The sequence below is a fragment of the Ipomoea triloba genome, chromosome 5 (assembly GCF_003576645.1).
Source record: "Ipomoea triloba cultivar NCNSP0323 chromosome 5, ASM357664v1".
Taxonomy (NCBI): Eukaryota; Viridiplantae; Streptophyta; class Magnoliopsida; order Solanales; family Convolvulaceae; genus Ipomoea; species Ipomoea triloba.
In genome coordinates, this window is record NC_044920.1 from 30,174,658 (window position 1) to 30,202,654 (window position 27,997).

At 38.8% G+C, this 27,997-nt stretch overlaps 5 protein-coding genes across 6 annotated transcripts; 3 read left to right on the forward strand and 2 right to left on the reverse strand.

The window, feature by feature from the left end:
* Positions 1-3,176: 3,176 nt before the first annotated feature.
* LOC116019916 (myosin-2) lies at positions 3,177-10,982 on the forward strand. 2 transcript variants are annotated; one of them, XM_031260298.1, is made up of 24 exons: positions 3,177-3,976; positions 4,374-4,475; positions 4,562-4,705; positions 4,788-4,938; positions 5,037-5,064; positions 5,570-5,738; positions 5,857-5,920; positions 6,045-6,058; positions 6,158-6,242; positions 6,642-6,742; positions 6,837-6,975; positions 7,093-7,211; positions 7,342-7,494; positions 7,583-7,672; positions 7,831-7,908; positions 8,006-8,164; positions 8,274-8,429; positions 8,531-8,736; positions 8,826-8,958; positions 9,058-9,187; positions 9,356-9,469; positions 9,547-9,650; positions 9,751-9,954; positions 10,304-10,982. In XM_031260298.1, exons 1-24 carry the CDS (start codon positions 3,521-3,523, stop codon positions 10,700-10,702), a joined length of 3,498 nt encoding a protein of 1,165 aa, XP_031116158.1. In that variant the 5' UTR covers positions 3,177-3,520; the 3' UTR covers positions 10,703-10,982. The 2 variants fall into 2 exon arrangements, with proteins under 2 accessions (XP_031116158.1, XP_031116159.1); XM_031260299.1 differs by having other exon boundaries at positions 8,313-8,429.
* Positions 10,911-12,549, reverse strand: LOC116019918 (chlorophyll a-b binding protein 13, chloroplastic). The gene is made up of 3 exons (XM_031260301.1): positions 12,360-12,549; positions 12,106-12,267; positions 10,911-11,558 (listed from the first exon to the last, which is right to left on the reverse strand). The coding sequence occupies exons 1-3, from the start codon at positions 12,483-12,485 to the stop codon at positions 11,049-11,051; spliced, it is 798 nt and encodes a 265-aa protein (XP_031116161.1). The 5' UTR covers positions 12,486-12,549; the 3' UTR covers positions 10,911-11,048.
* Positions 12,550-13,019: 470 nt separating this feature from the next.
* On the reverse strand, positions 13,020-16,215 carry LOC116019917 (probable galacturonosyltransferase 10). The gene is made up of 2 exons (XM_031260300.1): positions 15,804-16,215; positions 13,020-14,692 (listed from the first exon to the last, which is right to left on the reverse strand). The coding sequence occupies exons 1-2, from the start codon at positions 15,954-15,956 to the stop codon at positions 13,241-13,243; spliced, it is 1,605 nt and encodes a 534-aa protein (XP_031116160.1). The 5' UTR covers positions 15,957-16,215; the 3' UTR covers positions 13,020-13,240.
* Positions 16,216-16,722: 507 nt separating this feature from the next.
* LOC116019223 lies at positions 16,723-20,312 on the forward strand. The gene is made up of 6 exons (XM_031259369.1): positions 16,723-17,366; positions 18,013-18,077; positions 18,178-18,207; positions 18,297-19,182; positions 19,523-19,795; positions 19,979-20,312. The coding sequence occupies exons 1-6, from the start codon at positions 17,241-17,243 to the stop codon at positions 20,045-20,047; spliced, it is 1,449 nt and encodes a 482-aa protein (XP_031115229.1). The 5' UTR covers positions 16,723-17,240; the 3' UTR covers positions 20,048-20,312.
* A 1,021-nt stretch (positions 20,313-21,333) lies between these two features.
* LOC116020009 (cyclic nucleotide-gated ion channel 4-like) lies at positions 21,334-27,996 on the forward strand. The gene is made up of 8 exons (XM_031260440.1): positions 21,334-21,611; positions 21,979-22,350; positions 23,084-23,302; positions 25,159-25,478; positions 25,567-25,675; positions 26,373-26,609; positions 26,772-26,858; positions 27,335-27,996. The coding sequence occupies exons 1-8, from the start codon at positions 21,423-21,425 to the stop codon at positions 27,848-27,850; spliced, it is 2,049 nt and encodes a 682-aa protein (XP_031116300.1). The 5' UTR covers positions 21,334-21,422; the 3' UTR covers positions 27,851-27,996.
* The last annotated feature ends 1 nt before the right edge of the window (position 27,997 follows it).

Below are 27,997 nucleotides of genomic sequence, written 5' to 3' on the forward strand. Positions count from 1 at the left end.
GGCCTATGGATGGATCCTTTTAGATCTACGGGCCGGCCGTTTACATGAGCATAGAGAATCTATACTCGAGCGCTCCACTGGGCCCCCTGACAGGATAGGTGAGGAATAACTCTGGATCTGATTTCTTGGGGCTACAACTTCGCCGAGCCGACTAGCATCCCTTTCCACTGTGAATTTATCGAACAAAGAAGACGAGACTATAGGATCGAATTCGCTCTTCAAGAAACTGCTCGTCCCATACCTTCTGCCTGTCTCATATGTGTGGAACCAGGTCTTTTTCGGTTCTAGCCTCCCCTCGAATACATAGGGTAGGTAGGGCTGGGTGAGAAACGGTTCCCTCTTGCCAATAAACTTTCCCCGGCCTTCTATTACCCTTACTCATAAAAGGTCTTACGGTCGGGAGAACTACCTAACTAAAGAAAAAAAGTGTTCTTTCTAAGAGTAGGCGTGGAGAGCTTTTTGCGGGGAAACTTGCAAGTACAGTTTGGGGGGAGGCGGGCGTCGACCCAACCTTATGAGTATTCGGACTATAACAGTTCCGATGAACAGTCTCTCACTTTTGACAGTTATACGATTCCAGAAGATGATCCAGAATTGGGTCAATCACGTTTATTAGAAGTGGACAATAGAGTGGTTGTACCAGCCAAAACTCATTTACGTATTATTGTAACATCTGCTGATGTACCTCATAGTTGGGCTGTACCTTCCTTAGGTGTAAAATGTGATGCTGTACCTGGTCGTTTAAATCAGACCTCTATTTCGGTACAACGAGAAGGAGTTTACTATGGTCAGTGCAGTGAGATTTGTGGAACGAATCATGCCTTTATGCCTATCGTCGTAGAAGCTGTTTCTAGGAAAGATTATGGTTCTCGGGTATTCAATCAATTAATCCCACAAACCGGGGAAGCTTAAGCGGAAATGAAAGAGTAGGGTGAGGGAACAAGCAACGGCTTCTAACGCTACTTAGCTATATGTTAATAAGAAGCCGTTGTGCGTGAGTAAAGTGACGCTACGCGTCTTCCTTGTTCGTTTAGCTAACGCGCATCCGTTTTCTTGTGAAATTGAGGGCTTCGCTCGCTCGCTCTAACGCTCGTTTAGTAGACAGCGAGTGGAGTGCATAAGCCCCTTTAGAGATAGGGGTGAGTACTACACGAGCTCGTAAGTCAAGTACGGAACGAGCCTTGTCTACGAAGTAGAGCGACCTCATCTTGCTTGCTTCTGGCGAAGCTTCTAGCTCTAGATAATAGGCATTCTGGTATGGCAGGAAGACTACTTTTTAGGTGGACCACTACCTACATAAGAGCGATAGCGAAGCCAAGCCGTATAAAGGCGAGCAGCCCTTATAGCATAGCAATAGCAAACGGCCTACTTATAGCCCTTTTCTTGCCCCTTTTTTAATAAAAAAGCCCCGCTCCCTAAGGGCCCCTCTCTGATAAGGAAGAAACGAAATAAAATACACAATGAATCTTCCCGATCAATTTTTTTGAATTATTTAATAAGTTTGATGGCAAATCCTACCATTATATTTCCGTTTTTCATTTGGATCCTATCAACTTGGAGAGTGTCTAGATTAAGACACTTCTCGTATTCGGACTATCAAGATCGAGTAAATGAGAGTGTGGCTGACACGGTAAAAGAAAAAATCTGCCACACTTTCCACCGAGGAGCCGTTCGCAGCGAGAAGCAAGGGCTGTCGTGAACGGTGGGAGGTCACAGAGAATTTACCTATTCATAGAGTGATCCTATGATCGATACAGGATATAGACTATCTCTTTCTTTATTCTATTTCTGAAAAAAAAAAGAAGGGTGCCTCAACTTCTCAGCTAGAGTTGGGGGTGGGACCTGTTGGCATAATGCACGCTGGAACGTGGGAATTCGAGGTCTCATGAACTACTACTAAAAACCTACTTGGTTTTTGTTTTGTTGGGCATATTTGGAAATTCATTTTATTTTGAACAAACCAAGTCAATAGACCTAAAATGTTACATTAAAGTTAAAATGTGGGATTTTCAGAAGGTGTATTCTTGATTGGGAATATGCACCCACCACCTTTTGACTTCGTGTGCAATTTTGGGACTTTATATGTTGTTTGGTTAAATAAAAACAATTAAATATCTAAGAAAAGAAAACATATTGTATATGAAGTAAGTTATATAATTATGTAGCCCTAACCGAGTTAGTAAGATACTCAATTTGATAATTACAATATTTTAAATTAAACTCGTTGTGGGAATTATTTATTCCTTATAGACATGGTTCTTGGCTATTTTTTGTGTTTGAAATAGTTTAGACTTGTTTTATGAGTGCGGAAAGAACTTTCAGTCATACATTCATTAAAAATCAAATTAAGAGAGAGATACTATACGAAGAAAACAAAGCAAATTAAATTTACATGTATTTGGGGGACATATAGTATAGTTGAAACATATCACATGATTTACTTGTATTTGAAGGCCTATAACTCCTATAAGTCAATTGAAGCACATTATACAATTTAGATCATTCACACATCTCCATGGTAGGAGCAGTTTATAATTGTAATCAAACAACATTTTTTATTTGATCAATCTAACATGTCATATTAATGAGAGTAAGTCCGCATAGACAGCTCAGTTGGTCACGTGAGTGAAATTATGAAATAATAATCTGGAATTGAGTATCGCATGCGGCACTGTGTTAGTAACATTAATAAACAAATGTCTAGGCTCTGTACAAAATATTCATTATAGGGAAAGTGCAAGAGTGGTATTAATTCCATATATTCCCTCATTATGGTTTAAAAAGTAGACCACTCAAATAATCACAAAATATCATCATCATCATGTTCCAACTTCCAACCTAATTCCTTCAAACCATTTTGACTAAAATACCAATGGTGACTGCATACTTTGCAGTAACAAATGTATATTATCTGTCACCCACTTGGTTAATCTCATGTCCCTGAAATTCAAATATATTCTATTAATTCAAAATATCAGATCTCAACCGTTTTCATCAAACGTTGTCCCCCTCCCATCACAATTTCAAAAAAATGGTATTAATCAATTAAACAGAACGGCAGTTTTTTGTTTTCTAAGGAATATCTCAAAACAACCCACGAGTCACGACAAAGCAAAGACAGCTTTTTAAATAAATTTTTTTTTTTTGAAAATTTTATTTTCGAAAATACAAACTTCTTCTTCCTTGGACAATTGGTTGGGTGTTTTCACACTTTCACCCATAACTCGTATTTAAATATTAAATACAGAATTTTTTGTTGTTTGGTTTTTGGTTTTTCTCTGTGTTTTCTTTGGTTTCTGCATATTTACTCTTCAGGAGTTAGGAGTGAGTGGCTTTCTTGATTTAGCATAATTTGCAGAACCCACAAAAAAAGTTTTGAGCTTTGGCCTTTGGGTGCTTAAAAATTTTCATTTTCGTTTGTGTGGTGTTTATACAAGGCCAAAGTTGAGAGCTTTATGCGTTTTTTTGGTTGGGTTTTCGTGTTTTTAGTTGGAATTTGAGTCTCTGAATCAAAGAAAAAATGTTGTCTGTTTCGCGTGGCGCAAGAACTCGGAGCTCGTTAGAAGAAATGCTGGAGGCTCTGCAGCGGAGAGACGATGACGAGAAGCCAAAGGACTTGCCGCCGGAGCTGCCGTCGCGGCCACGGCTGACGGCCAAGACTCGGCCGCCGTCGTTCAAGAGACGGTTGCCACCGAGCTTTGAAACTGGGAATGGTGGATTGGAGAGCTCAGTGGAGTGTGATTCCCAGAAAGAAGAGGTCAAGGAATCAAGAGGGAATAATAGGTTTGGGGCTAAGAAGGTGAAAGAAATGGAGCCCAGAGAATCGCCTTACATCATGGCAGGACAAAGGAATGAATCTAAAGGAAGATTATGGGGGAAAAATGATGGACCAAAGATTGATTCTGGGCTGCCTGGTTCACTGCCAATGTGTTGTGAGGCTGAGTGGGATGACAGCATTGGCTATTTCACCAAGAATGTAAGAACACTAGATGTTGTAATTTGTAATTATTGGCCAAATTATTTTCGTTTTGTTTGTTTATTTATTTATTTTAGATGACAAGGGAAACTGCAGCCACTACCTAAGTTTGTGCACTACTAAACCCCCCTTACTGACCCTAGGGAAGTAAACCAGTATAGGTTGTTCATAGCTGACATGCTAAAACCAAGAAGGCCACCGCTTTTGCCAGGAGTATAACTTATAACATTGTGGTTACTAAATCAACAGTCTGACTCTAGGTTGCACTGTTTGTTTATTTTTACCTGCTGATTCTTTGGTTGAAAGTTCGATTAGGATGATTTATGCAAAATTTCCAGAGGTTATCTCTTAGATGTATATGGTGGTGATCACTCAATGTTTTATCAATATGTTGCAGAAACTTAATGTTTGGTGTCGCCTAAAAGATGGGCTGTGGGAATCAGGACAGATACAGTCAACTTCTCGAGAGAAAGCTTCTGTAAAGCTTTCAGATGGGAGTGTGAGTTAATGCATTCATTTATTTCATATTCTGAATAGCTATGGTCCATGGGATGTATGGTTACTTAGGCTTCTTTAATTATGCAGGATGTAGTAGTTCCCACAGCAGAGCTCTTACCAGCAAATCCGGATATTCTTGATGGAGTCGATGACCTGATACAACTTAGTTATCTGAACGAGCCTTCAGTCCTTCATAACTTGCAGCACAGATATTCTCACAAAAGAATATATGTATGTACTGTCTAGACATCTACTTAACTATCTGTCTATATGTGTAATTTTCTTTCCTTTCTCATTTTTCCTGGTTCTGCAGAGTAAGGCGGGTCCTGTTTTAATAGCGGTGAATCCCTTCAAAGATGTCAAACTGTGTGGAAATGAATTTATTACGGCTTACAGGCAGAAGCTAGTTGATGGTCCTCATGTGTATTCTATTGCTGATGCAGCCTACACTGAAATGATGGAAGGTGTTAGATTATACCACAGCTATCATTACCTATTTTTAACTGTGGGTGAGAAAAGGTTATTGACATTTCTTTCCGTTTTTTATGTGTGTATCTTGCAGATGGGACCAATCAATCAATCATTATGAGGTTTGTCCGCATCTCTATTTTGGTCTCAGTATTGTACTTGCTGCTTTGCTATATTTCACATAGATTTCTCCATTATGTATCATCTGTTGATTTAATGATTATCTTTGGAATGCCTAGTTTGGATAAATAGCCGAAAATAAGTGTTTCTTATTTAAGTGGCATGTAATAAGTCCAAAATTTCCATTTTGGTCCAATCTGGATGAGTTTATTTTTGGCTTATTAAGTCCAAAAGTAAACATTTACAACTTATTTGAGAAACACTTACTGAAAATTGCTTATAAAAGCACTGTTTGTCAAAGCTGGGCCTTTATCTGCCTTTGAAAAGCTATTTTCAAGTTACTCCGATAAGCCCCTTGAAATAGCTATTCGAATAAGCTAAAACAACTTTTCGAAAAGCCACACTCATTTCATCAGACTATCCAAAACACATAAAAATCAGTCTAGGTACTTACAGCAATAGATAAGGTGAAAATAAGCTCATCAAAACGGGTTTTTGTATTTTTAGTGGGGAAAGTGGATCTGGCAAGACAGAAACGGCAAAAGTTGCTATGCAATACTTGGCTGCACTTGGTGGAGGTGGCAACGGGATAGAGTGTAAACTGCTACAGTCAAGCTGTATATTAGAAGCATTTGGAAATGCCAAAACATCTAGAAACAACAACTCAAGCCGTTTTGTAAGTTATACCCGCTCTATTTGTTAAGGAAAGGAGATGCTGCTCAATATAGATCATTTTATGGTCTATCTCGTTTCGTATTGCAGTTAGACTCACTAATACTTTGGATTCTTTACAGGGGAAATTGATTGAAATTCATTTTAGTGAAACAGGAAAAATATGTGGCGCTAAAATACAAACTCGTAAGCACACTCACTTATTTTGATATGTTGACACGAAATCTCTGTAAATCATTCTTTCAATCATTCTACTGATGTTTACTTTTCTTTGCATAACAAACATATTGATGCCCAAAAAAATGAGCAGTTCTTCTTGAAGAGGTACACATGTTTTTCTCCTCTATTTTCACTTCTTTTTTTCCACTTAAATTTGCATGCATTCATCATGGGCTTTTTGAAAACTTCTTGTCTAATTTGCAGTCAAGAGTGAATCAGCTTGCCCAAGGAGAGAGATCATACCATATCTTTTACCAGCTTTGCGCTGGGGCTCCAGCAGGTCTCAGAGGTACAGATTCAACTTTGGAACCATTTGCACCCCCCCCCCCCCCCCCCCCCCCCCCCCCCCCCCTCCCCCCCCCCCCCTAAAAAAAAAAGGTAGTATGAGGGGATTGAGAAGGTGCATAAGTATCTGGTTACGTGTTAACATTGATGCAAATATGCAATTCAAAGTACTGTGGTTCTGTAATTTCAGATGCTGTAAAAATTTGCAATAACTAAGTAAGAAATGAGATGTCACAGTTTACTGTTCTTTTCATTCCCTCTTTCTTTTCTTTCATTTCTACTTTTCCTGAACCTCATAGATGTTGAGGTGAGGGATTAAATAAAAAGCTTTATAAATAATTCTTTGTGCTCTTTCCTTCTCATTTAAAGTACTTACGATAACCTTGATGTGATTTCTTTGCAGCTAAACTGAAGTTAAAACGGGCATCTGAATACAATTATCTAAACCAAACTGAGTGTTTGATGAACGATGTTGATGATGCCGAAAAGTTCCATATGCTCATGGTGATCTAGATTCTAGAGTTTAGATATATATGTCATTTAAAACATTTTTCTAGACACATAATTAATTGGTTTATACATTCTGTTTCATCATCAGGACGCCCTAAACACTCTCAACATTTGCAAAAAAGATCAAGAACATGCCTTTGAAATGCTTGCTGCTGTGTTATGGCTAGGAAACATATCATTTGAAGTGATTGACGATGAAAGCCACGTTGAAGCTGTGGCCGATGAAGGTAAACCTGTAGCATTAACTTTTTCTTCTTTGTGTCTAAAGATTTGCCATTCCATATTAAGAATTGATTTACATATTCTGAAAAATCTAATTTATACCCTTTCCCTGTTACCTACAGCTCTTACAAATGCAGCTAGCTTGATAGGTTGCAGTGCTCATGACCTCATGCTAGCTTTATCAACCCATAGAGTACACGTTGGCAAGGATAAGGTTACCAAGTGGTTAACAATGCAGCAGGTATTTTAAGTGCTTATACGTGTAATCTTACGAATTCTATACCTTAGATAGTTGCACCCCAGATAGATATGATTGTAACAAATATATTGAGCTATAATACAGTAACAGCATTCACGTTGACTTAATTCAGGCAACTGATACAAGAAATGCACTGGCAAAGTTCATATATGGAAGCTTGTTCAACTGGCTTGTTGATGAGATTAATAAATCACTTGCAATGGAAAAACAACATACTGGTAGATCCATAAGTATTCTGGATATTTATGGTTTTGAAGCATTTAAGGTAGATTGATCTCTTGAAGTGTTTTTTTTTTTATCGATGTTTGTTCAATGTGTCTTCTGTGTTACTACCATTTTCTTTCTTTCTCCAGAATAATAGCTTTGAGCAGTTCTGCATAAACTATGGAAATGAGAGGCTTCAACAGCATTTTAATCGTCATCTATTCAAACTTGCGCAAGAGGTAACCGTGTCAAAAGAGTCTCCTCATTGCTCGACACCGCCCCCCCCACCCAAAAAAAAAAAAAAAAAAAAGAAAAAAAAAACAAAAGAAAAGATCAATATGCAATCTAAATGTTTGCATAGTTATGACTTATGACATAACTGACTTGTCTGATTCAGGAATACGAGTCAGATGGAATTGATTGGATAAAAGTAGAATTTGAAGACAACCGAGAGTGTTTGGATCTCTTTGAAAAGGTACTTTCTTCTATTTGATTTTCTATCCCATTCATCAAAACTTGTGATATGTGCAGAAGTGGACATGATTTATCGGTTATTGTAATGCGCCTTGCAGAAACCAACCGGGCTTATTTCTTTACTGGACGAAGAGTCAAACTTCCCTGGAGCTACTGATTTAACCTTTGCCAGTAAGCTCAGACAGCATTTGACAGCAAACCGGTGCTTTAAAGGAGAAAGTGGAGGAGCATTTAGTATTCAGCATTATGCTCGAAAGGTTAGATTTTCTTATTGCAGTAGATTAGGATGCAGTTGTTATAGATAAATGGTTTTCTTGGAAGCATTTGGTACCCCGTCCCACGATATTTTGCCTCTGATTCTATTAGGTTCTCTATCTCACCAGTGGTTTCTTGGAAAAGAATCAGGATACGTTGCCTGCTGATATTGTTCAGCTACTCTCGTCATCCAGCTCTGAAATACCTCGGTTGTTTGCATCTTTGCTTAACCAATCTCAGAAGCAGAGTGTTGCTACGAAGTTTAAGGTAGTGATTATCTGCTTCGTTTTCTTTAATGCTGCATAGCTCGATATACTGTCGAGTATTGACAATATAGTCCCTCTTAGAGACTCCAACTCTCTGTGCAGGGTCAGTTGTTCAATTTAATGCAACAGCTAGAAAACACTACGCCACGCTTCATCTGCTGCATAAAGCCAAACGATAAGCAGCTTCCCGGGATGTTCGAGAAAAATCTCGTCTTAAAGCAGCTTAGATGCTGTGGGGTTTTAGACGCGGTGAAAATGTCGAGATGCGGATATCCTACTCGGATGACACATCTTGATTTCACGAGAAGGCAAGTGCCGCTTTTTTCTTCTATTTTTTTCGGTTTCTGACTTTGATTGGTTAGTAAGTCTTGAAATATGCATGTGCTATGTGTTTCAGATATAGCCTCCTCGTCGATAATCCTGTTCCTCGAGATCCTTTAAGTACATCTGTTGCTATTCTCCAGCAATTCAATATCCTTCCTGAGATGTACCAGGTTGGGTATACCAAATTGTATTTCCGAGCTGGACAGGTGAGATGCTGGACTACTGGGCAAATAAAAGGGCGCTCTATTCTTTATTAGTATCCCCTTGCCCCCATATCGGTTATATCTGATCCCCGTAACTTTCAGATTGATGCACTCGAAGATGCAAGGAAACGAGTCCTGCAGGGTGCTCTTGAGGTGCAGAAGTGTATTCCTCGCCACCGTGCTTGCCATCACTTCCATGAGCTCAATGGCGGAGTGATAGCGCTTCAATCTTGTAAGCTAGACTGCTTTTAGAGTTTTAGTTGCCACTACGAGTATTTAGGATATTATCATATTTCTGCAAATGCTCTGAATTACCAAATAACTGACCATCCAGCCAGTTTACAACTAAATAATCACCGTTCATTTCACTAGATCTTTATGTAAATGGTCGTTATTGTAGTTGTTCGTGGTGAAAACGCGAGAAGGCAATTTAATACGTTGGTAACGTCAAAAGAGCAGCTTGCTTCCAACAAAATTGATGAGCAGTTGGTGGCTGTTGTAAGAATACAATCAGGTAAAGTCTTAGCTCAACATTTCTGCAACGCGTGCTATGGAATATAGGATCGATGATTCATTTGTGTTCTCCTACAGCAATTCGTGGGTGCTTGGCACGAAAGCATGTTAGTAGCCTACGGAATTTGAAGAAGGTAATTCTTGAAAAATGCAAAGCGGGCGGGAAGATGTTGGAGGTGAAGGTACTTTATAACAAAGAAATACTCGAGAATTGCTTCTCTTGTCATCCCATGATTTGTATTATCCTATTCAAGTATTGATGTTTTCGTGCGTTTTTACCAGGACTTGCCTTCAGAAGTTTTGCCCTTTGTTATCGAAGAACTTCAAAAGCATCTTTTCGTGTCTAAAACAACCCTGGGACAGAAGGAAAAAGAAAACGCTGCATTAAAAGAACAAGCTAAACAACTCGAGGCACATTGGTCAGAATACGAAGCCAAGATGAGGACGATGGAGGAAACATGGGAAAAACAAATTGCGTCTTTGCAGGTGAGCTCTCGTGCCCGTTTGATTATCATAGAAACTGTGTTGAGTGTGGCTGAGACTTTTTTGCTAGCTGTTATCTCTCATATGCTCTTTCATGGCAAAACGTATTATGGTCCAAAATTATGCACTTATTCTGTTTCATGTCCGTGTTAAACCGGGAAATTGAAGCATGTGCTCCATCTTAACTAAAAGCCTTGAACCCATGACCTTTGACATGTCTCTAATACCAAATTGAAGCATGTGCTCCATCTCAACTAAAAGCCTAAGCTGATAGTTGGACTGCACATTTATGTTTATATATTATTTATGCTCAACATGGGACTCGGGTGGTACTGAATGTGCTTTCGAACAGGCAAATCTTGCTGCAGCCAAGAAGAGTCTTGCAGCTGACAACGCTGTGGGTCTTCCACCTCGTTGCTTTTATGATTCCGAAGGTGCTGTTGGATCTAGTCAAGAGATCGATGGTGGTCTTAGTGCAATCGATCGCCTTGTAAAGGAGTTTGAACAAAGGAAACAGAATTTCGATGACAAGGCCACATCGATTCTTCAGGTCAGCCCGGGACAGTTACTCTCTACGAGCCCTGAAGACGAACTAAGAAGACTGAAACTCCAGTTTGAGCAATGGAAGAAGGACTACAAGGTCAGATTAAGGGCTGCAAAGGTAAAAGTACACAAGCTGGGGCATTCGGAAGCAGAAAGAAGCCGAAGAACATGGTGGGGGGGAAAGACAAGCAAACGATTTCAGACTTAAACCTCTTCTTTCGGTCTTTCTAGGCACGAAACATGCTAGTTAAGATAGGTTTGCCCAGGAGAACCGAGGGGGCGGGCGTGCGTTTTGTATATTTACCATAAGAGAGGATGATTGGTTTTTTCACTTGAAACCCCTCAGAGTTCTTGAGGTGAGCCTGCTTAGTTAGTATGTTGCAAATTATGTAAGTAGGGGAGATCATTGTATAGTACTGAGAAACTGGAAAACAGATGTTTAGTCCAAACTCTCATAAATTATATATAATCTACAGAAAATTTTCATTTTTTTTTTTCAATCATACATTAGGGGTTTGGATGAACAACACAGATGAATCCAGGGAGACCGAAATTTATGATCCGGGGACAAACTTGGTGGCATAAACCCAGGCATTGTTAGCCACAGGGTTATCAAGGTGGTCCAAGAGGTTCTCCAGAGGGCCTTTGCCAGTAACAATGGCTTGGACAAAGAAACCAAACATGGAGAACATGGCTAGTCTGCCATTCTTGATTTCCTTCACCTTGAGCTCAGCAAAGGTGGTCGGGTCATCGGCTAGGCCGAGGGGATCAAAGTATTGGCCACCAGGGTAGAGGTCATTGCCCTCTCCAACTCCAGGCAGGCCATTGATTCTGAAGCCTTCAACAAGCCCCATGAGAACAACTTGGAAGCCCAGCACTGCTAAGATGCTCTGGGCATGAACAAGGTTTGGGTTGCCCAAGTAGTCCAGGCCTCCTTCTGAGAAGATCTGAGCTCCTGCTTTGAACCACACTGGCTCCTTGAAGTCCACATTCAACCATTTTTCAAGAACTTCTGGGGTTATGCATCCCAGTGCTCCAAGCATTGCCCACCTTCCATGGATCACCTGCCAATTTTCAAACCATTTTAGATCTCCAAGTACAATAATCATTTTTTTTGAGTGAAAAGGGAAACTCCCAGCCACTACTCAAGATATGTACTAGTAAACTCTGCCTTATAGACCTAACCAACAAAGGATCACAATGAGGTAAATCATCCTAGATTGTCCATAGCTGACTGGCTGAGACCATAATGAAGTAAATCGGCCTAGGTTACCTGACTGACTCAAACCAATAAGGTTAATAAACCCCCCATCTTAGGTTGTCTATAGCTGACCGGCTGAGACCATAATGAAGTAAATCGGCCTAGGTTATCTAACTGGCTCAAACCAATAAGGTTAATAAGCCACTCCCATTAGGAGTTGGACTTAAAACCTTATAATTACCAAGTCAACATCATAACCAACTTGAGTGGATTACCCCATTTAAGTCGGGTGTCCAGAGTTTGACTCTTACTCGAGAAAAGTCTGACCAAAACTCTTTCACATGATATATATATACAAGAGTTAGGTCTTTGGACCTCATAAAATATACATAAAAACTAATTTAAAGTACCTCAAGAGCCCTGTTTTTGGCAAAAGCCTCAGGATCAGCAGACAAACCAGCAGTGTCCCATCCATAATCACCAGGGAACTCTCCAGTCAAGTATGAAGGAGTTTGAGCAGAAAAGGGTCCCAAGTACTTAACACGGTCAGGCCCATACCACAAATCATTTCCCTATGAAGATGAAAACCAAGAAATTAAGCAACCAAATAAAATAAAACCATCTTACTATCTTAGTAGTATAACAGAAGTTCATGAGAAATTACCATGGTAAATTTAGCAGGTCCCATGGGAACAGCATCTCTAAGAGAATTAGCATTCTTGGTCTGACCCAAGAATGGGGTGGCTCTGACAACAGTGGTGGAGCTAGCAGCAGCTGCCATGGATGCCATTCTTGGTTTCTCTCAAGCTTAGGGTTGGGACTAGTTTTCTGTTAAATAACTGCTGGAGCAATCTAGAAGTAGAAGATACTGAGGAACTGGTTTTATTATGTGTGGGGAGAGAGAAAATCACAGATGGGTGGTCAGGATTGCATGGATAGAATTTGTGGTTGATGATAAACTCAAGTTATAGACTGACCAATCACAGGGCTCCTAAAGATTTTTAAGTATCTCCAAGTGGTATCCTTCTATCCAGATCATTATCTTTCTTGATTCTTAGGAGCCTGCTAAAATTGTTGGAATATATACCTTTGTATCCTTGAGAACCATACATTGTACAATGATTTTCAGTCATTTGTTCCATAACCCCTTCTTGATCATCCATTTTAGTTATTCAGAATGCTTTTCCTAACTGTCACCGTCACGAGTTAATAAAATCAAGACACATCATATACTATAAGATTTGATACCGAACCTACCAAAGACCTTGTGGTCAAGCGGCATAGCTGTGACTGAACAGATACTACATTGTAATAGAGTCAGTAGTGTTAAAAAAAATTATAGTAACCTCAAAAACAGAGATGTCTGAAGGCTGAAGCTACACATTAGAAGTGGAATAAATACATCAATGATTTGACAAATTTTAGAGATTTCTAAGCATAAACCCATGATCAGATTAACAACACTGTTTTATGTTTCAAGAGGCATAGAAATGATTCATCTTTGGTTTTGGTATGGCTAACTAAAGCCTTATCTGTTGACAATGGTCAATGGATATTGCATTGTTGCAACAGAGGATGAGAATAATCTATGTATTTGTTCCACAGTGGTTTGTACTTCTCCATTCCAATCTTCAGCCATGGCTTGGAGTTTCCATTGAAATGTAGAACTGCACCTTTCTCAATCAGCTGTGGATCGACGCTTGTGTATCCCAATCCCAAAACATGCCAACTACGATCCAGCGGTTGAGTCAACCCGTAGAAGGTCAGAAGCCCGGGTGGCAAGGTTCCGAGCTTCCATAGTGTTCGATCTGCGTTCTTCTCCTGCCAGTAGTGATATATACCAGTCACGTTCTTCCTCCTCCATTGAACCAAATCAAAGATATTCATGCCAAAGGCCCAGCCACAAGCATCTGGATTGAAATGTGAGCGTATAAGTGGGTGGGAGGAGTTCAAGTATTTGTGGTATCTGTGGAATGTCTCCGTGCAAGTCTCGACAGCTCCATTCACGTTTCCTTTCAAATCAATGGAGAACAATGGTGATAGATCCTTTTGAACCACAATATCATCGTCAAGAAATACTATCTTATCAAGCTTTGGAAAAACTTCGGGAATATAGAACCTAAGGTGGTTGAGCATTGAGAGGTACTTTGGGTTACGGTATTTTATAGGGGTTTTACCACCATCCTGACTTCCAGAGAAGTAATAATTTTGGGTGTCCGAGTCTTGCAGCTGCTTAAGAACAGGGACGTAAGAAGCATTCAACCAACTGAAGTCTTCAAACTTCTGAACTTCTATTGAAACACCGCGGAAAGAATTCATAGAAAACCAGGCTTTCATTGGAGCATAGTTTATTTCGTCAGTCACAATGTGGAAGACAATCCGCTCTGGATTCTTGGCATTTAACGCTGTTGAATTGACCACGACTGAAGTAGCTAGGATGTTGTCAGAAAAAACACAAAAATGATAAAGGTTATTATCCTCGAGTTTCTTGGCAACCAGACCCTCCCCCGGCTGTTTCTCCTGCAGCTTTTTGTTCTGGAACCAATCAACAGTTAACCTAACACCCAGGCAGTATAGACCCTTTGGCACTTCCTCAGCTGCTATTTGTCCATACTTTGAGCTCTTCTCCGTCACGGAATTCAATTGTTCTCCAAGTGATTGGATATTGGCCTTTAATCTCATAATCATGGTTGCACTATCATAGTGAAGTTGCTGGGCTTGACAAAGCAGAAGTGCCATTTCACGGATTCTTGATTCTGCCTCTTTCATTGTTAACGGGGTTTTCCTCGTTGCTGAATTTGATAGGAGTACTTGTGATTTGTGAATCTTGGCACTTATCTCCCATGCAAGTTGAAGGTTGTTGCTCTCTTTTGCAATCAGAACAAAGGATTTAGCAAGAGATATTTGATCATTCACTTGCCTACTGATTGAATGAGGGTCCAACATTTCTTCGGTGATGTTAAAACCTTCCAGAAATTTGTTCCGTCTATTAAATCCCTGAACATTTACATAAAATCATTAGTGTTCTATGTACTTAAAGTTTCTATTCAGGAAGTGCAAACAAACAAGAGGCAAAGAATAAAGATCCAACATCTGACCACAAATTGGTTATGGCTAAACTTTTTCAATAGGTATACTCCATAGATCTCTAAGTACTCATATGGAATCAATACTTGAAATTGGATTCTTTTATTTGAAAGAGAGGAAGTTGGTAAAGAGAAAGGTTCCTATGAAACTTTCCGCAATTCAATTCGTTTAAACATTCCTCTTTGCATTTCCAGCCACATACCCCAAACTAACATCAAAATTGAACACTCACTCGTGTTCCTTCAGCAACATGCACCCTTGGAGACGGTATATACCATACTTCAACCAAATAGCATAAACTTATCCATTTCCCCAATTTTCCTCTCGGAACATTCTCATACAATACAGTTGAAGTCTTGAAAGAAACAAAGTTAACAAGTCTAATGCAGCAAACATAACAAAAACATAAATGAATGGCAAGAAACTGCAGCGGGAAACACATAAAATTGCAACGGACGAGACAATGCAAGGACCTAGCCTTTGCCAAAAGAGGACATTACTTAAATCTAAGCTTCATTTAAATCCGAGATACACCATACACCAATGGATTGAATTGTTATTCATAGTTTCAAACTTCATTTTCTAAACCACTAATCATTTTCTAAAGCAACCCCAAGAAATCTCTTCATCAAATCCCATAAAACTCCAAGAATTTTTTACTATTGGTACCCAAAACAGAAAGATAAGAAATGCCTGCCAACTCTCCTGCACAAAATTCACCACAAAATACAATGATTGCCCAGCAAAGTCCTCTCCATTTCTTATAATCTGCTACACTAACATGCCACTAAGAAACAAACCATCCAAATCTGAACAAATTGACTACAAATTATTGAACACACCTATACAGCACAATCTATAAACAGAACCAGTGAGTTACACACTTACACATACACTTGGTCTGCAAAAAAAATCAAATCTTTTATACCAAAAGAAAACACCATCAAGAAGAAACGGGAAGAAAGCGCCAATCTTTTGGGATATAATGAGACAAAACGCTGGTGGGTAAGCCAGTTTTTACCTGGATTAAAGAAGGGGTAGAGGGAGAAGAGCTTTTCTGACGAACGATGACGAAGAAGAGAAGCGCTAAGAAGGCGCAGAATACCAGCCATCCCAGCTTGGAGTAGCGTCTCTTTGAGGGTCTGCTTCGAAGATCGAACGACCTTCGCCTCATTGAAATTCTCCCCTTCCTATTTTTGCATCAAACGAACAAAAACCTCCCCAGAAACCTTCACTGTGTGGGTTTCTGAGTGAAGGGGTGTCGATATTTAGCTGTGGGTGCTCCGGGGAGAGTTCACAAACTGTTATCAGATCACTATCACCGCCCAATCGGCCATGTTACTTTATTTACCATTTTGTTTTGTTTTTTGTCGGTCAGCATGTTTAAGAACGAGTTCAGAGAAACGTTTCCAGCAAATAACACAAATTCCCTATTTTCCGAAGAATAAAGAATACAATAGAAAAATAAAGCTTGTCCCAAAAATGAAAGTTCATTACTCGGTGAGACGATATTAACTCATTGTACTTCGATAGATCAATTAAATAGTTATAAATATATATTATAGTGTCGGTAATATTTAAAAAAATATTTTTTTCAAAAATAAAACTTGGGAATTTAATGACTAATGGCATATGTTCATAAGCTGAAAATTAATGATTTTTTTAAAAAATACAGTAAAATTTAATATAATTACAATAGTATATTTTAAAAAGTTTGGTATTATATCTATAGACAACTAATGTATTCATGCACGTTATATTGAATATGATTTGATCGAGGTGGACAAAAGAGGATCTTATAGCGAAATTTTCAATTGTGTACAAGTCATAACTAAAATAGTAGTATGATGTATTATCGGAACGTATATTTAAGGAACATAATAAAACAATTGTTTTTTTCACTAAAAATCCCATCATGTATGATTGAAGTTAAAGAATTATCGATACTCTTCCATTATCTCTCGAGCTATAAAATTTTATGGATATTATCTGCCTTAAGAATGAATTGTCTATATTTCGGGATGTTAATTCAAAAAATAAAAGGGAAGAAATATTGAATTAGTAACAAATGTTGGATATACATTTTAATTTTCCACTAAGTTATTATCAAGAATAAAAAAAATTCAATTATTAATTAAAGATTTAAATTTTAAAACATCACTATTATATTTTGAATTTTATCAAGAAAAAAATGGGTGACTGTTGGAGGGCTTCTGGCCATCGTATATTATAGTTTATGATGATGAAAGCCGAAAGGTACTATTTGCCTTCTGGTAGTAGAAATGTTGTGTTGCTGATGATGCCTGTTTGAAACTCGAAAGCTCTCCTACTCTTTCATGGCGACAACAATAGCTAAAGGCTAAACATCCTTGCTTAAGGTCAAGATTACATCGTACCCTTTTCCTTAAAGATTCAAATTTTCCCGAGTGTCCCGCCGTCAATCGGGCCAAGAACGAGAATGGTTATTAGAAAGCCGAATCCCCGTATTCCTTCTGCGAAGGGCAATGGAAGAAAAGCGAAGAGTGATGGGATTGAACTGTTGGTCAAGAATGGCTCTGAACCAGCCGACCATTGGGAGTTTCTGGTAATTCGCGTTTCCCTATTCTCCGATTTTTCACTCTTCGTTCTTGAAATTTATGTGATAATGTGCTGTTAGTTACTGGCGGATTCTTTGTGTTTTGGGTGGATTGTTAGATGTTTGTTTCTGGGTTTGAAAAATGTTGTTTTCAATCTTCAAATTTTGTAATGGCAGTTGTTGACAGTAAATGAATGTTGAAATGGGGGGGTTTGGGTTTATGTTCAAATGTTGATTATTATATTGGAATGCGTATTTTTGCTAGATATGTTTTTGATCCTCAGATTCATTTCCAGCCTTTTTTGTTTGTAATGATATTTTCTTGAGGTTATATTTGAGAGTGATAGATTTGAAAATGCATACTTGTATTCAAAATTCAGTCTCAAATGGGGGTTTGGGTTTATGCTCAAATGTTGATTATTATATTGGAATGTGGATTTTTGCTAGATATATTTTTGATCCTCATATTCATTTCCAGGCTTTTTTGTTGTAATGATATTTTCTTGAGGTTATATTTGATTATTTGAGAGTGATAGATTTGAAAATGCATACTTGTATTCAAAATTTAGTCTCAACTCTCCCCCTGAGAGTGGCCATGGGGTGCAGGGTGTTTTAGGTTTATTAGGGATTTGATTTGGTCATTTATGCATTGCAGGATGAGATTGATGCTCCCATGTGGGTGGATCTCAGTGTTGAATCTAAGTCTATGTACACTGACAAGTAAGTATCGACACGGTTTGTGGTTATGGTTGAAGTTCTTGCTGGTATGAGAGCCTATAATCGAGACTAGTTCATTTATGGAGTTGTGTTTGTGTTGCAGGGATGATGAATGGTTCCACATGAGCCATCTGTAAGCGTCTTGTGATTTTGTTTAGACATGGTATTTTCGGGTAGTGGATGGGTGGGTGTAGAATCGCTAAATTGACTAAACCCTTTCAGGTTTCATCAATCGTCTTCCAAAGAATTGAAAGCTGCATTTTCTCGCATTGGGGAGATCTGTGCAGAAATGGACTTTGGCGGGCACGAACAATCTTCCCCGAAGCTTCCACCCTCGGTGGGAAGATCGAGAGGTAAAGATTACAGGAGTAGGGAGTGGGGGAAAGGAAACCGCAAGATTAGCTTGGGTAAGAAGCATCCGGTTAAGGACTTAAACAGTAAATCTTCACGGGTGAACTCGGGGTTTACTAAAGCTGTGAAAGATCGAACAAGCCACGTAAATGTAAAACACCGTGGGGCTTCAAAATCTATTTCTGTTGGCCCGAGCAGCTTGTCTCTAAATTCTAAACCCCCCTGCTCTCAACCAATTCCCAGTCGTGGTTCTGTAGCTGCTGAGAGAGGCGAAAGCAGTTTAAGTACCGTTACATCTGAGGTTAGCGATCAACGGCATCAGAAGTCCTCGGTGACAAGTAATTCAAGCAGCACCGTTACTTATGAGGATGTCGAACAACAACATAAGAACTCTCTGGAGATGAGAAATTCAACGTGCACCGTAACATCTAGACTTACTGAACTGCAACCTCGAAAGTGCACAGACATAAACAGTCAAGTATTTGGGCGAACTAGTGATTTCTTGTCGACTCTAAGGGTTAGTGTTAGGAAAAGTTGTGTTACTAGACAGGCATTAAGGCTGGTGGTTAATAGTCCGAGGCAATCTGAAGGTCGAAAATCTGCTTCTTCAAGCAAATCAAGCATAGAGTCTTCAAATCCTCACGAGGATAGAAACCAATCTACAAGCCAAACTAAAGGCACAACTCCAGATAGTAGAAATGTCTTCGGATTGAATGACCCCCCAAAAGAAAAGACGAAGCTACCACGAATGTACAAGGCATGTTTTCTTCAAGCTCAGCACGCAAATTATTGTGAATCAAATAAACCACTCATAAAAAGCTTTACAAACTTTAATGGGATGACCTATTTTACAGACTTTTCATACCCTGCTAAAACTTTTTTCTTTCTGTGAAAGTACGTATCGAGTTCTGAGAACACATCTTCTGTTGTTTTGGCATTTGTTAAATGACTGAATGTCTTTCTTAGATTTGTTTCTCAATTTCATTTTTGGTGGATATAATGTTCTTTTATGAAAACCTAATTCTGGTTTCTCAAATATAGATCTTTGTCATATGACGATAGTGATTGATTTTCTGAATTTGTATGTGGATTTGCAGGGTCATCACCGTACTAATACAACACAACAGAAAGCTTTTGTTCCCAATCGAGGCAACGGAAATGTTCCCTCAAATGAGGTTAGGAAGACTAAAGAGAGCACGGGAACCAAAATCAAAAGAACTATGGCCACTGGTAAAGAGAATGCACCAAGGATAGTGGTTCCGAAATCAAGCTCTAGAGAGAGGGCAGCTACAGTCAAAGTGCAGGTTCCTAAAGTTTCAAAGGAAAGAATCCCGGGAACTAGTTCTTCAACAACGTTGACTGGTGTAAAGGTAATTTTCATGCTGTTTGATTCATGATCCCGCACTTTTCTATACTTCTGGATAATTTTCGGATCTATGAACAATTCTTTCTTATTATATATGCATAACTTGTATTAGTTTTGTATCCTTGGAATGATATCGAAAGCAATATTGGGTAAAAGATTAAATTTTTCCACTATACTTCTCATGCAGGCAAGGGTAGATAATAGACGGGAAGTGAAGAATCCCCGAAAGATGGCCGAGCAGGTTTTCCTAAGATGAGAAAGACGGGGGAACTTACCTGCAGTCTAGGCAAGAACTCGGGTTTTTGTTTCACCAAACCCTTAACCTGCCTTGCAATAGCCACACCCCATTTTGTTCATCATTTGACTCTCTTGTCAATATTGTGTTAGTAAGAGCTAACATTTTGTCATATGATTGAACATCAGAGCAATCTTAACTACTTTGCCATGGAAATTATTGCTCAAATTTCAAGAATACCTAAGAGCACACCCCAAAAGCCAGAAAAAAAGGGGTCATTTTGGAACTTTGGGGTATTTGCCTTTTCTGTTTCATAATCTTTAGTTCTTTGGCATCTTTTAACTAACTATGTGACCAGGATCGACCTTGCAGGCTTGCATTGTGGGTCCAGATCTAAAATTATATTCAAATTATGTATTTATAGTTAATATATTCTGTACTGTAAGTACGGGAAATGATCGGTTTGAGTATCTGTGAAGGAAAAGATCGATTTTTTGCCACGTAAGAGGCTTGGGGTTGTGTATATATGCAACTATGCACACATCTTCTTAGGTGGCTAGCAAACAAGCAGAGGAAATTGCGTGGAAACTGTGTTTTTCTGAACTTATTCAATAATGAGATATCCCGTCCCTTCTCCTCCCAGATTCAATCATAGCAATCCACATTTCTTGTCTTCCTCTTAGCTCTTATTCCTTCACCTCCCATTTTTGCTTCCATTATTCCCCCTATACGCTACGATTAATTTCCGGAAAAGTCTGTAGCCGCTATTAAAGGTGTGCTCTGGGTGAAACGCCTTGACTTTAGCAATTACAGAAATGCATATTTTTAAGATGTACAATCACTTATCCGTAAAATCGTAAATGCACAATTATACATCATAATTTGCACAAAAGATAATTTACACATTCACCTGGGAAATGTGATTCTTATTTGTTGACTGTTCTTTTCACGACATTTTATATGCCTTTATACATATATCTCAAAGTGGAAGTAGTGACTCCAAATAGAAATGATATGACTATTTCTTTAAACCTACTAATTTATTCTTTTTTTCTTTAAAAAAGAACACAACCATCAAGTTATCAAAATTAGGCTTGAAAATGGTAAAGAGAGTGAAGTCTATTATAAATTTGTTGAATATATAAATTTTTTCTACTGCGATTTACTTTGACAATACACATTATTTTTAAATTACAACATCGTGATGAGGGGCATTTGAGTAATTTCCACTTAGCAATGGTCTATTTCTTCATTCCTTGTTATATCACCCTGCTCCGCATACAACCTGCAATTATATTATTCCTGAAACTCATCACTACATATATTATTCTCTTCAAATTGGACAAAAATCCCTCACTCCAATCTTCTTAGCATTCATCACGATTGTTTGAAGAAAATGGCGAGCATCCATGAACTGGAACCTTCACGCAGTAATGATGAATACTACGAAACTGATGAAGAAGAAGAAGATAATGAAGACGAAGAAGCAGAAGAGGAAGACAAGTTTCACGGCTGCAATAGGAGCGTATTCGGCGGCGGCGGATCTCGCCGCCGTGCCGGATTATTCTGCGGCCTGTTTGGAAAGGTTTTGTAACGTTTTCTTCTCATTATTATAACAATAGGAGTTTGGTTAGAGTTTAGTAGACCTAATAATATATAACAAGAAATGATAGTTAGTAATCATATAAGGTTAGTGGTTCTCTTATTATATCATACACCATCTAGAGAGTTAAGTAAAAGTGTGAGATAAAATACTTAAACTCTGCAGCAGTTCTCTTACTATCTCATATACACCATCTAGAGAGAGCTAAATAGAAGTCTGAGACAAAATAGTTATGTGAACTCGCAGTCCAGATCACTCTAACACCATTAATTCAGAACTATGACGGGAGGTTAGTACGATTCTTGTTATCAAATATTAATGATTCTATGTGATATAATTATTCTAACAGGTTTTAGACCCGAGGGCAACGTGGGTTCGAGAATGGAACCGGGTGTTCCTACTAGTATGCGCCGCCGGCCTGTTCGTCGATCCTCTGTTCTTCTACGCCCTCTCCATAAGCGACAACTGCATGTGCCTCTTCGTCGACGGGTGGTTCGCCACCACCGCCACCGTGCTCCGCTGCATGACCGACGCCTTGCACCTCTGCAACATGTGGGTGCAGTTCAAGACGGACACGCGGCGGACGCAGGTATTCGGCGGCGACGACGCGACACGACGGCAACACGACAACCTCGTCACCCGCCGCGCCGTCGCGTCTCGATATCTTAAAGCCAAAAAGGGTTTCCTCTTTGAACTCTTCGTCATCCTTCCTTTACCGCAGGTCCGTCATTAATTATAGACATTGCTAAAAACAATATTTAATTCACCATTAAACTATTCAACCTTAATTAATAAGTAAAAATTGAACTTCTGTTATAAAAATCGTACTTCACCTATTCGATCACTCTTTTTCAGCACATTTTTATCATCTTTTTTGAGTGACAAAGGAAATTAACAGTCATAATTCGAGAATATGCACTTTGAAATCCTTTCTTAGGACTCTAACGGACAAAAGACCAAAATGAGATAAACTGACTTATGTTGTTCATAATTGGTCGGTTCAAACTAAGAAGATCAATAGGCTGATCAGACTAGTAATAACTCATCAATAGTCTGACCAACTTGATTGTTGTTGTCGGTATTTTACCACGTTTAAACTACCAAACGCGGTGGGCATCAAAGTAATTTCAATAATAGGATTAGATTTTATCTTACAAAATCGAATATTAATGCAGTGTGAAAAAAAAGAAGGATGAATATGCTGACAAGTTCTATGCATGCACTCATGCAGTGTAGTGTTGCAGTGACATGTGATGCTGCGGTGTCTGCTAGTACGATAATTAGGAAAAGTCGATAAAAAGGGAATATTTTCTTTTGGGGAATCCTATAAAAGTTTAATATATTTTAATGAAAATAGATATAAAATAATAAATTACTTTTTTTTTAATGCATTACGGATCGGAGTATTTATTATTTAATTAGTTTTGCATGGTTATTCGATAAAAATTGTGCAGATAGTATTATGGGTGACGACGCCGGCGTTACTGGAGAAGGAGAAGACGGCGACGGTGATGACGGTGTTCTTGATCGTCTTCCTCTTCCAATACCTTCCGAAGATCTATCATTCCGTCGGGCACTTACGGCGGATGCAGAATCTCTCCGGCGGCTACATATTCGGCACCGTTTGGTGGGGAATCGCTCTCAACATGATCGCATATTTCGTAGCCTCTCATGTAAGGCCACCACCCCCACTCCTCTTTTTTTTTTTAAGGTATTGTTCGGAGGGCAAAATACTGGGGTATGTAGGCGTAGGAATGACAATGGGTCGGGATGGCTATATGCCTATATCCATCACTTAACTCACCTTATATTTTCTGGCAAATTATGCTATTGACCCGAATCCAACTTGCAAGGTGGACCTGGGTCCATGTTCACAAATTTAAAATCGTATGTTCACAATTTTAGAATTTTATGTTCACAATTTTATATCTCAATATACAAAATTACATTACTTAATATTCACAATTTTGTTATATAGATTCAAAAATTGTGTTATACTATTAAATATAGAGTTATAAAATTGTGAATATAATGTTATGAAATTGTAAACATAGAGTTCTGAAATTGTGAACATAGAGTTCAAAAATTTTAAACATATAGTTCTGAAATTGAAAATATGAACCCAGGTCAATAGCATAACAACCTATATTTTCTCTACCAACCCTACCCCAACCCACATGGGGGGACTTTTTGGCGGCATGAAAATAAGAAACGTGAAATAAAATTGAGTTCTACTACACATACCTTTATTTCTACTTCCTCACTTTTACTTTGATTTAACAATCAATGATTAATAATCTTTATTTGTGGGTCCTAAGGAAAATGTCAATATCAAAATCGTAAGTAAAAATTGAAATAGAATTTAGGAATAGTAGTAAGTATTTTCCAATAGAATATGAGTTGGGATTTATTAGTTTTATAATTAAAATAATATACTATTAAAGTATTTACATTATATATGTAAAAAAAAAAAGAAAAAAGAAAAAGAGAAGAAGCTATATATAAGACAAAGAGATAAAAACTAATATAGGGGTGATAAAAAAAAAACCCAACACACCACTTAACTGATGACTGATAATTGAACTTACCTGAAATTTTTTTAATTTCTGGTCAGTTACAAGTTATTAAGTAAAATTTTATTTGAATTTTTCAATTCTTCTTTCTTTTCTTGGTTAGGGTTATATTGATGGTGGGGATTGGGGAAATTGGAATAGTTTTTTCTGAGCAAAACGTTAATTGTGAAAGTAACATGACTAGAGTTGTGTTTCACGATTACTAGCTTTAGCACCAATCATAACCCAAAATAAAAAAGGAATATTGATGTGATTGAACGTATAAAGTGCTTAAAGCCAAAATGGTCACTTACAAAATTACAAAATTAATTGTTATACTGTGAATCATGGTCCACATTACACATACATTGAGTATCTAAAATGAATTTTAGTACATTAAAATTAAATATAATATACTAGAAGTAAACATTTATCTATTTCACATTATAATTTACGGATTTACCCTACAAAATTACCAAAGATTACTTCTTTTCTTTTTCTTTTTCTTTTTTCAATAAAAAGAAAGAAGTGGAAAATGGGTATAAAAATGTATTCTTTGATGGATGACTACTGCTGCTACTTTAATTTATATAAAGCTTGTTCATCGGCTCATGGCTTCACTTTAGAATTAATTTTGAATGAAATTGTCTTATGTGAAATAAATAATATATATTTGATATCATCATTCTTCTGTGAGAGAGTTTTATATGTTTTGTGGATAATAAGAGCTACTTATGGGCCTTCGTTATTTGAGTCAGATCAATCAGTTCAATTATAGATATATTAGGTCGAGATTATTTCATTGTGGTTATTATTTACTGGTTAGGGTCAAAAGACAAATTTCGTCTAAAGTGCACATTTGGATAGGGATTGCTATCTTTCTTTTTTTTCTTTTCTTTTCATAAACTTTGATATGTTGTGTTTGGATAAATTAAATTGAACTAAATTAAGAAAATGATTGCATGCAATCCATGCAGGCTGTAGGGGCATGTTGGTATTTGCTAGGGATACAAAAGGCTGTTAAGTGCTTGAAAGAGCAATGTAGGGCGAGTAAGGGTTGCAGCCTGGGATTGCTGGCTTGTGAAGACCCTATTTATTTTGGAGCCACCACCGCGGCCGGCGACCGGTCTGCGCGGTGGCTGTGGGCAGAGAACCACCAGGCAAGGACAACTTGCCTGGCGGCGGACAACGATAATTATGCTTATGGAGCATATGAATGGACAGTTCAACTTTTCACAAATGAAAATCGTTTGGAGAAGATACTCCTTCCCATCTTCTGGGGACTCATGACTCTCAGGTAATTAAACTAATTAAGCTTTGCTCTTTAAAACGTCGTAGGATGAATCTGACAACGTTGTCGATCGATCACACATTGTGTGGCGCAGTACTTTTGGTAACTTGGAGTGCACCACAGATTGGCTAGAAGTGGTTTTCATCATCGTCGTTCTCACTAGTGGGCTTCTTCTGGTCACCATGTTGATCGGTAACATCAAGGTATAGTAATTAAATAAATTTTACTATAAATTAAACTCTCAAATCAGCCCGCCAACCTGTGTGGGGTTGGTTTAGATTACGTGAATCTTAATTGTTGATTTTATGGTCACGGAGTAGTCGGACGACGAGCTAACACTATGATAAAACGATAAGAAAAATGTAAAGAAAATTGAGAAAATAAAGGACAGAATAATTGCACTTGAATTAAAATTAAAACTCTTTACAATGTGACCTCCAGGATTATTTATACAAGATTATTGGGGTTTTAGAAGTAAATGAAGAAGAAATCAACAAATTTAGACTTAGGAAAACTGCCTAAACTGCCATATTTCTTTCCTAAGGCTGGAAAATGAAATCCCGCCCTAAATCTGAAAGAATCTTTGGAAGATCGTCTTTATTACGCCGCCTCTGAGTGCACCTGGTCGGGCGTCACAACCTAATTGCCAACCCCGAGCAGTCTACCTGCAGACTATTGGGATCCTACCAGTCTTTCGAGTAGTGTAGTCGAGCTGTGAGCTCCTGATATCCGAGTACACTTATGACTGAGTACTCTACTCGGGAGTATTCATCACTAATTTTCGTGTATCAGCCCACCAAAATTTAGGCCCCTATGGGTAAACCTAATGGGGCGGGGCGGAACTTTTTGACAATAATTTGTACGAGAAATGAAGTTGGGTATGTACGAGGTTGGTTGCAGGTGTTTTTGAATGCGACGACGTCGAAGAAACAGGCGATGCATTTGAAGATGCGGAACCTGGAGTGGTGGATGAGGAAGAGGCGGTTGAGGCCGGAGCTCCGGCAGAGAGTTAGGAACTACGAGCGGCAGCGCTGGGCGGCGATGCGCGGCGTCGATGAGTGCCAAATGATCCGAAATCTGCCGGAAGGCCTCCGGAGAGACATCAAATATCATCTCTGCTTGGACTTAGTTAGACAGGTATATATATAATTAAAACCTAAAAATTAAGTGTTTTGATAATAATCTAAATGGATATATAATACATTATTCTGGTACTAGAGCTCATTAGTGATTACAGTTTCCTTCAATTCGTTATAATTTACCATTTTTCTTATGCATGCATTCATATTATATCTGCAGGTACCATTGTTTCAGCATATGGATAGTTTGGTCCTGGAGAACATATGTGATCGTGTCAAATCCCTTATATTTACAAAAGGAGAAACGGTAATTAAACATTATATATTTTGCATGTAATTAGCTATTAGTTAACAGTTAATTTGTAAAACAGTTATCTACAATCAGCTAATGCTATCAACTAGTATCAACTAGTACTGTCGAAGTGACCCACACCGGCCGTCCATGGTGGGATTTATTGAGACTATAAAAAATGGTCCGCGAAGGAGCGGGCTTAACAGGACAGGCCCTATATATATGTGTGTAATAGTACATAGTGTATATAATGTATAAAAACAATTCGCGGGGGCGAGTTAGGGTTGCATGAACCCTAGCTTGCAAGCCTAACGGGTTGATCTGCAAAAACTTGCCAACAATTAAGTCCGCGGTGTGGCGGGCTGGCCTCATTTTACAGTACTACTATCAATTAATTAAACTTACCAACTCAATCAGCTAACAGCTATTTACCGAACATTCATGAAAAAGTTTGTTTATTTTCTGAAAACTTGGAGTATTGTGGTGGTCAGATAACCAGGGAGGGAGACCCGGTGAAGAGAATGCTATTCATAGTTCGAGGCCATCTCCAGAGCAGCCAACACCTCCGGGACGGCGTGAAGAGCTGCTGCATGCTAGGTCCGGGCAACTTCAGCGGCGACGAGCTCCTCTCCTGGTGTCTCCGCCGCCCCTTCGTGGAGCGCCTCCCGCCCTCCTCCTTCACGCTCACCACGCTCGAGACCACCGAGGCTTTCGGCCTCGACGCGCAGGACGTCAAGTACGTCACGCAGCACTTCCGCTACACGTTCGTCAAGGAGAAGGTGAAGCGGAGCGCGCGGTATTACTCGCCCGGATGGAGGACCTGGGCCGCCGTCGCGATTCAGCTCGCCTGGCGCCGATATAGGCACCGCCTCACGCTGTGTTCTCTGCCGTTTATTTTGCCGAGGAGGCCGCCGACGAGGTGCTCGTCGATCGAAGAGGATCGGCTCAGGCTTTATACGGCTTTGTTGACTTCCGCGAAACCTAATGAAGACGAGTTTGATTTCTAAGCGTTGTTCATCCCGGCCAAAGCATATTAATATCAAACTTTAAGGTTTAGTTATTTATTCATTCATAATTATAAAATTAAAAGTTACAAAACTCTCAATATTATATATATTGTCACTCTCACCCTATAAGATTAGAAACTTTAGCAT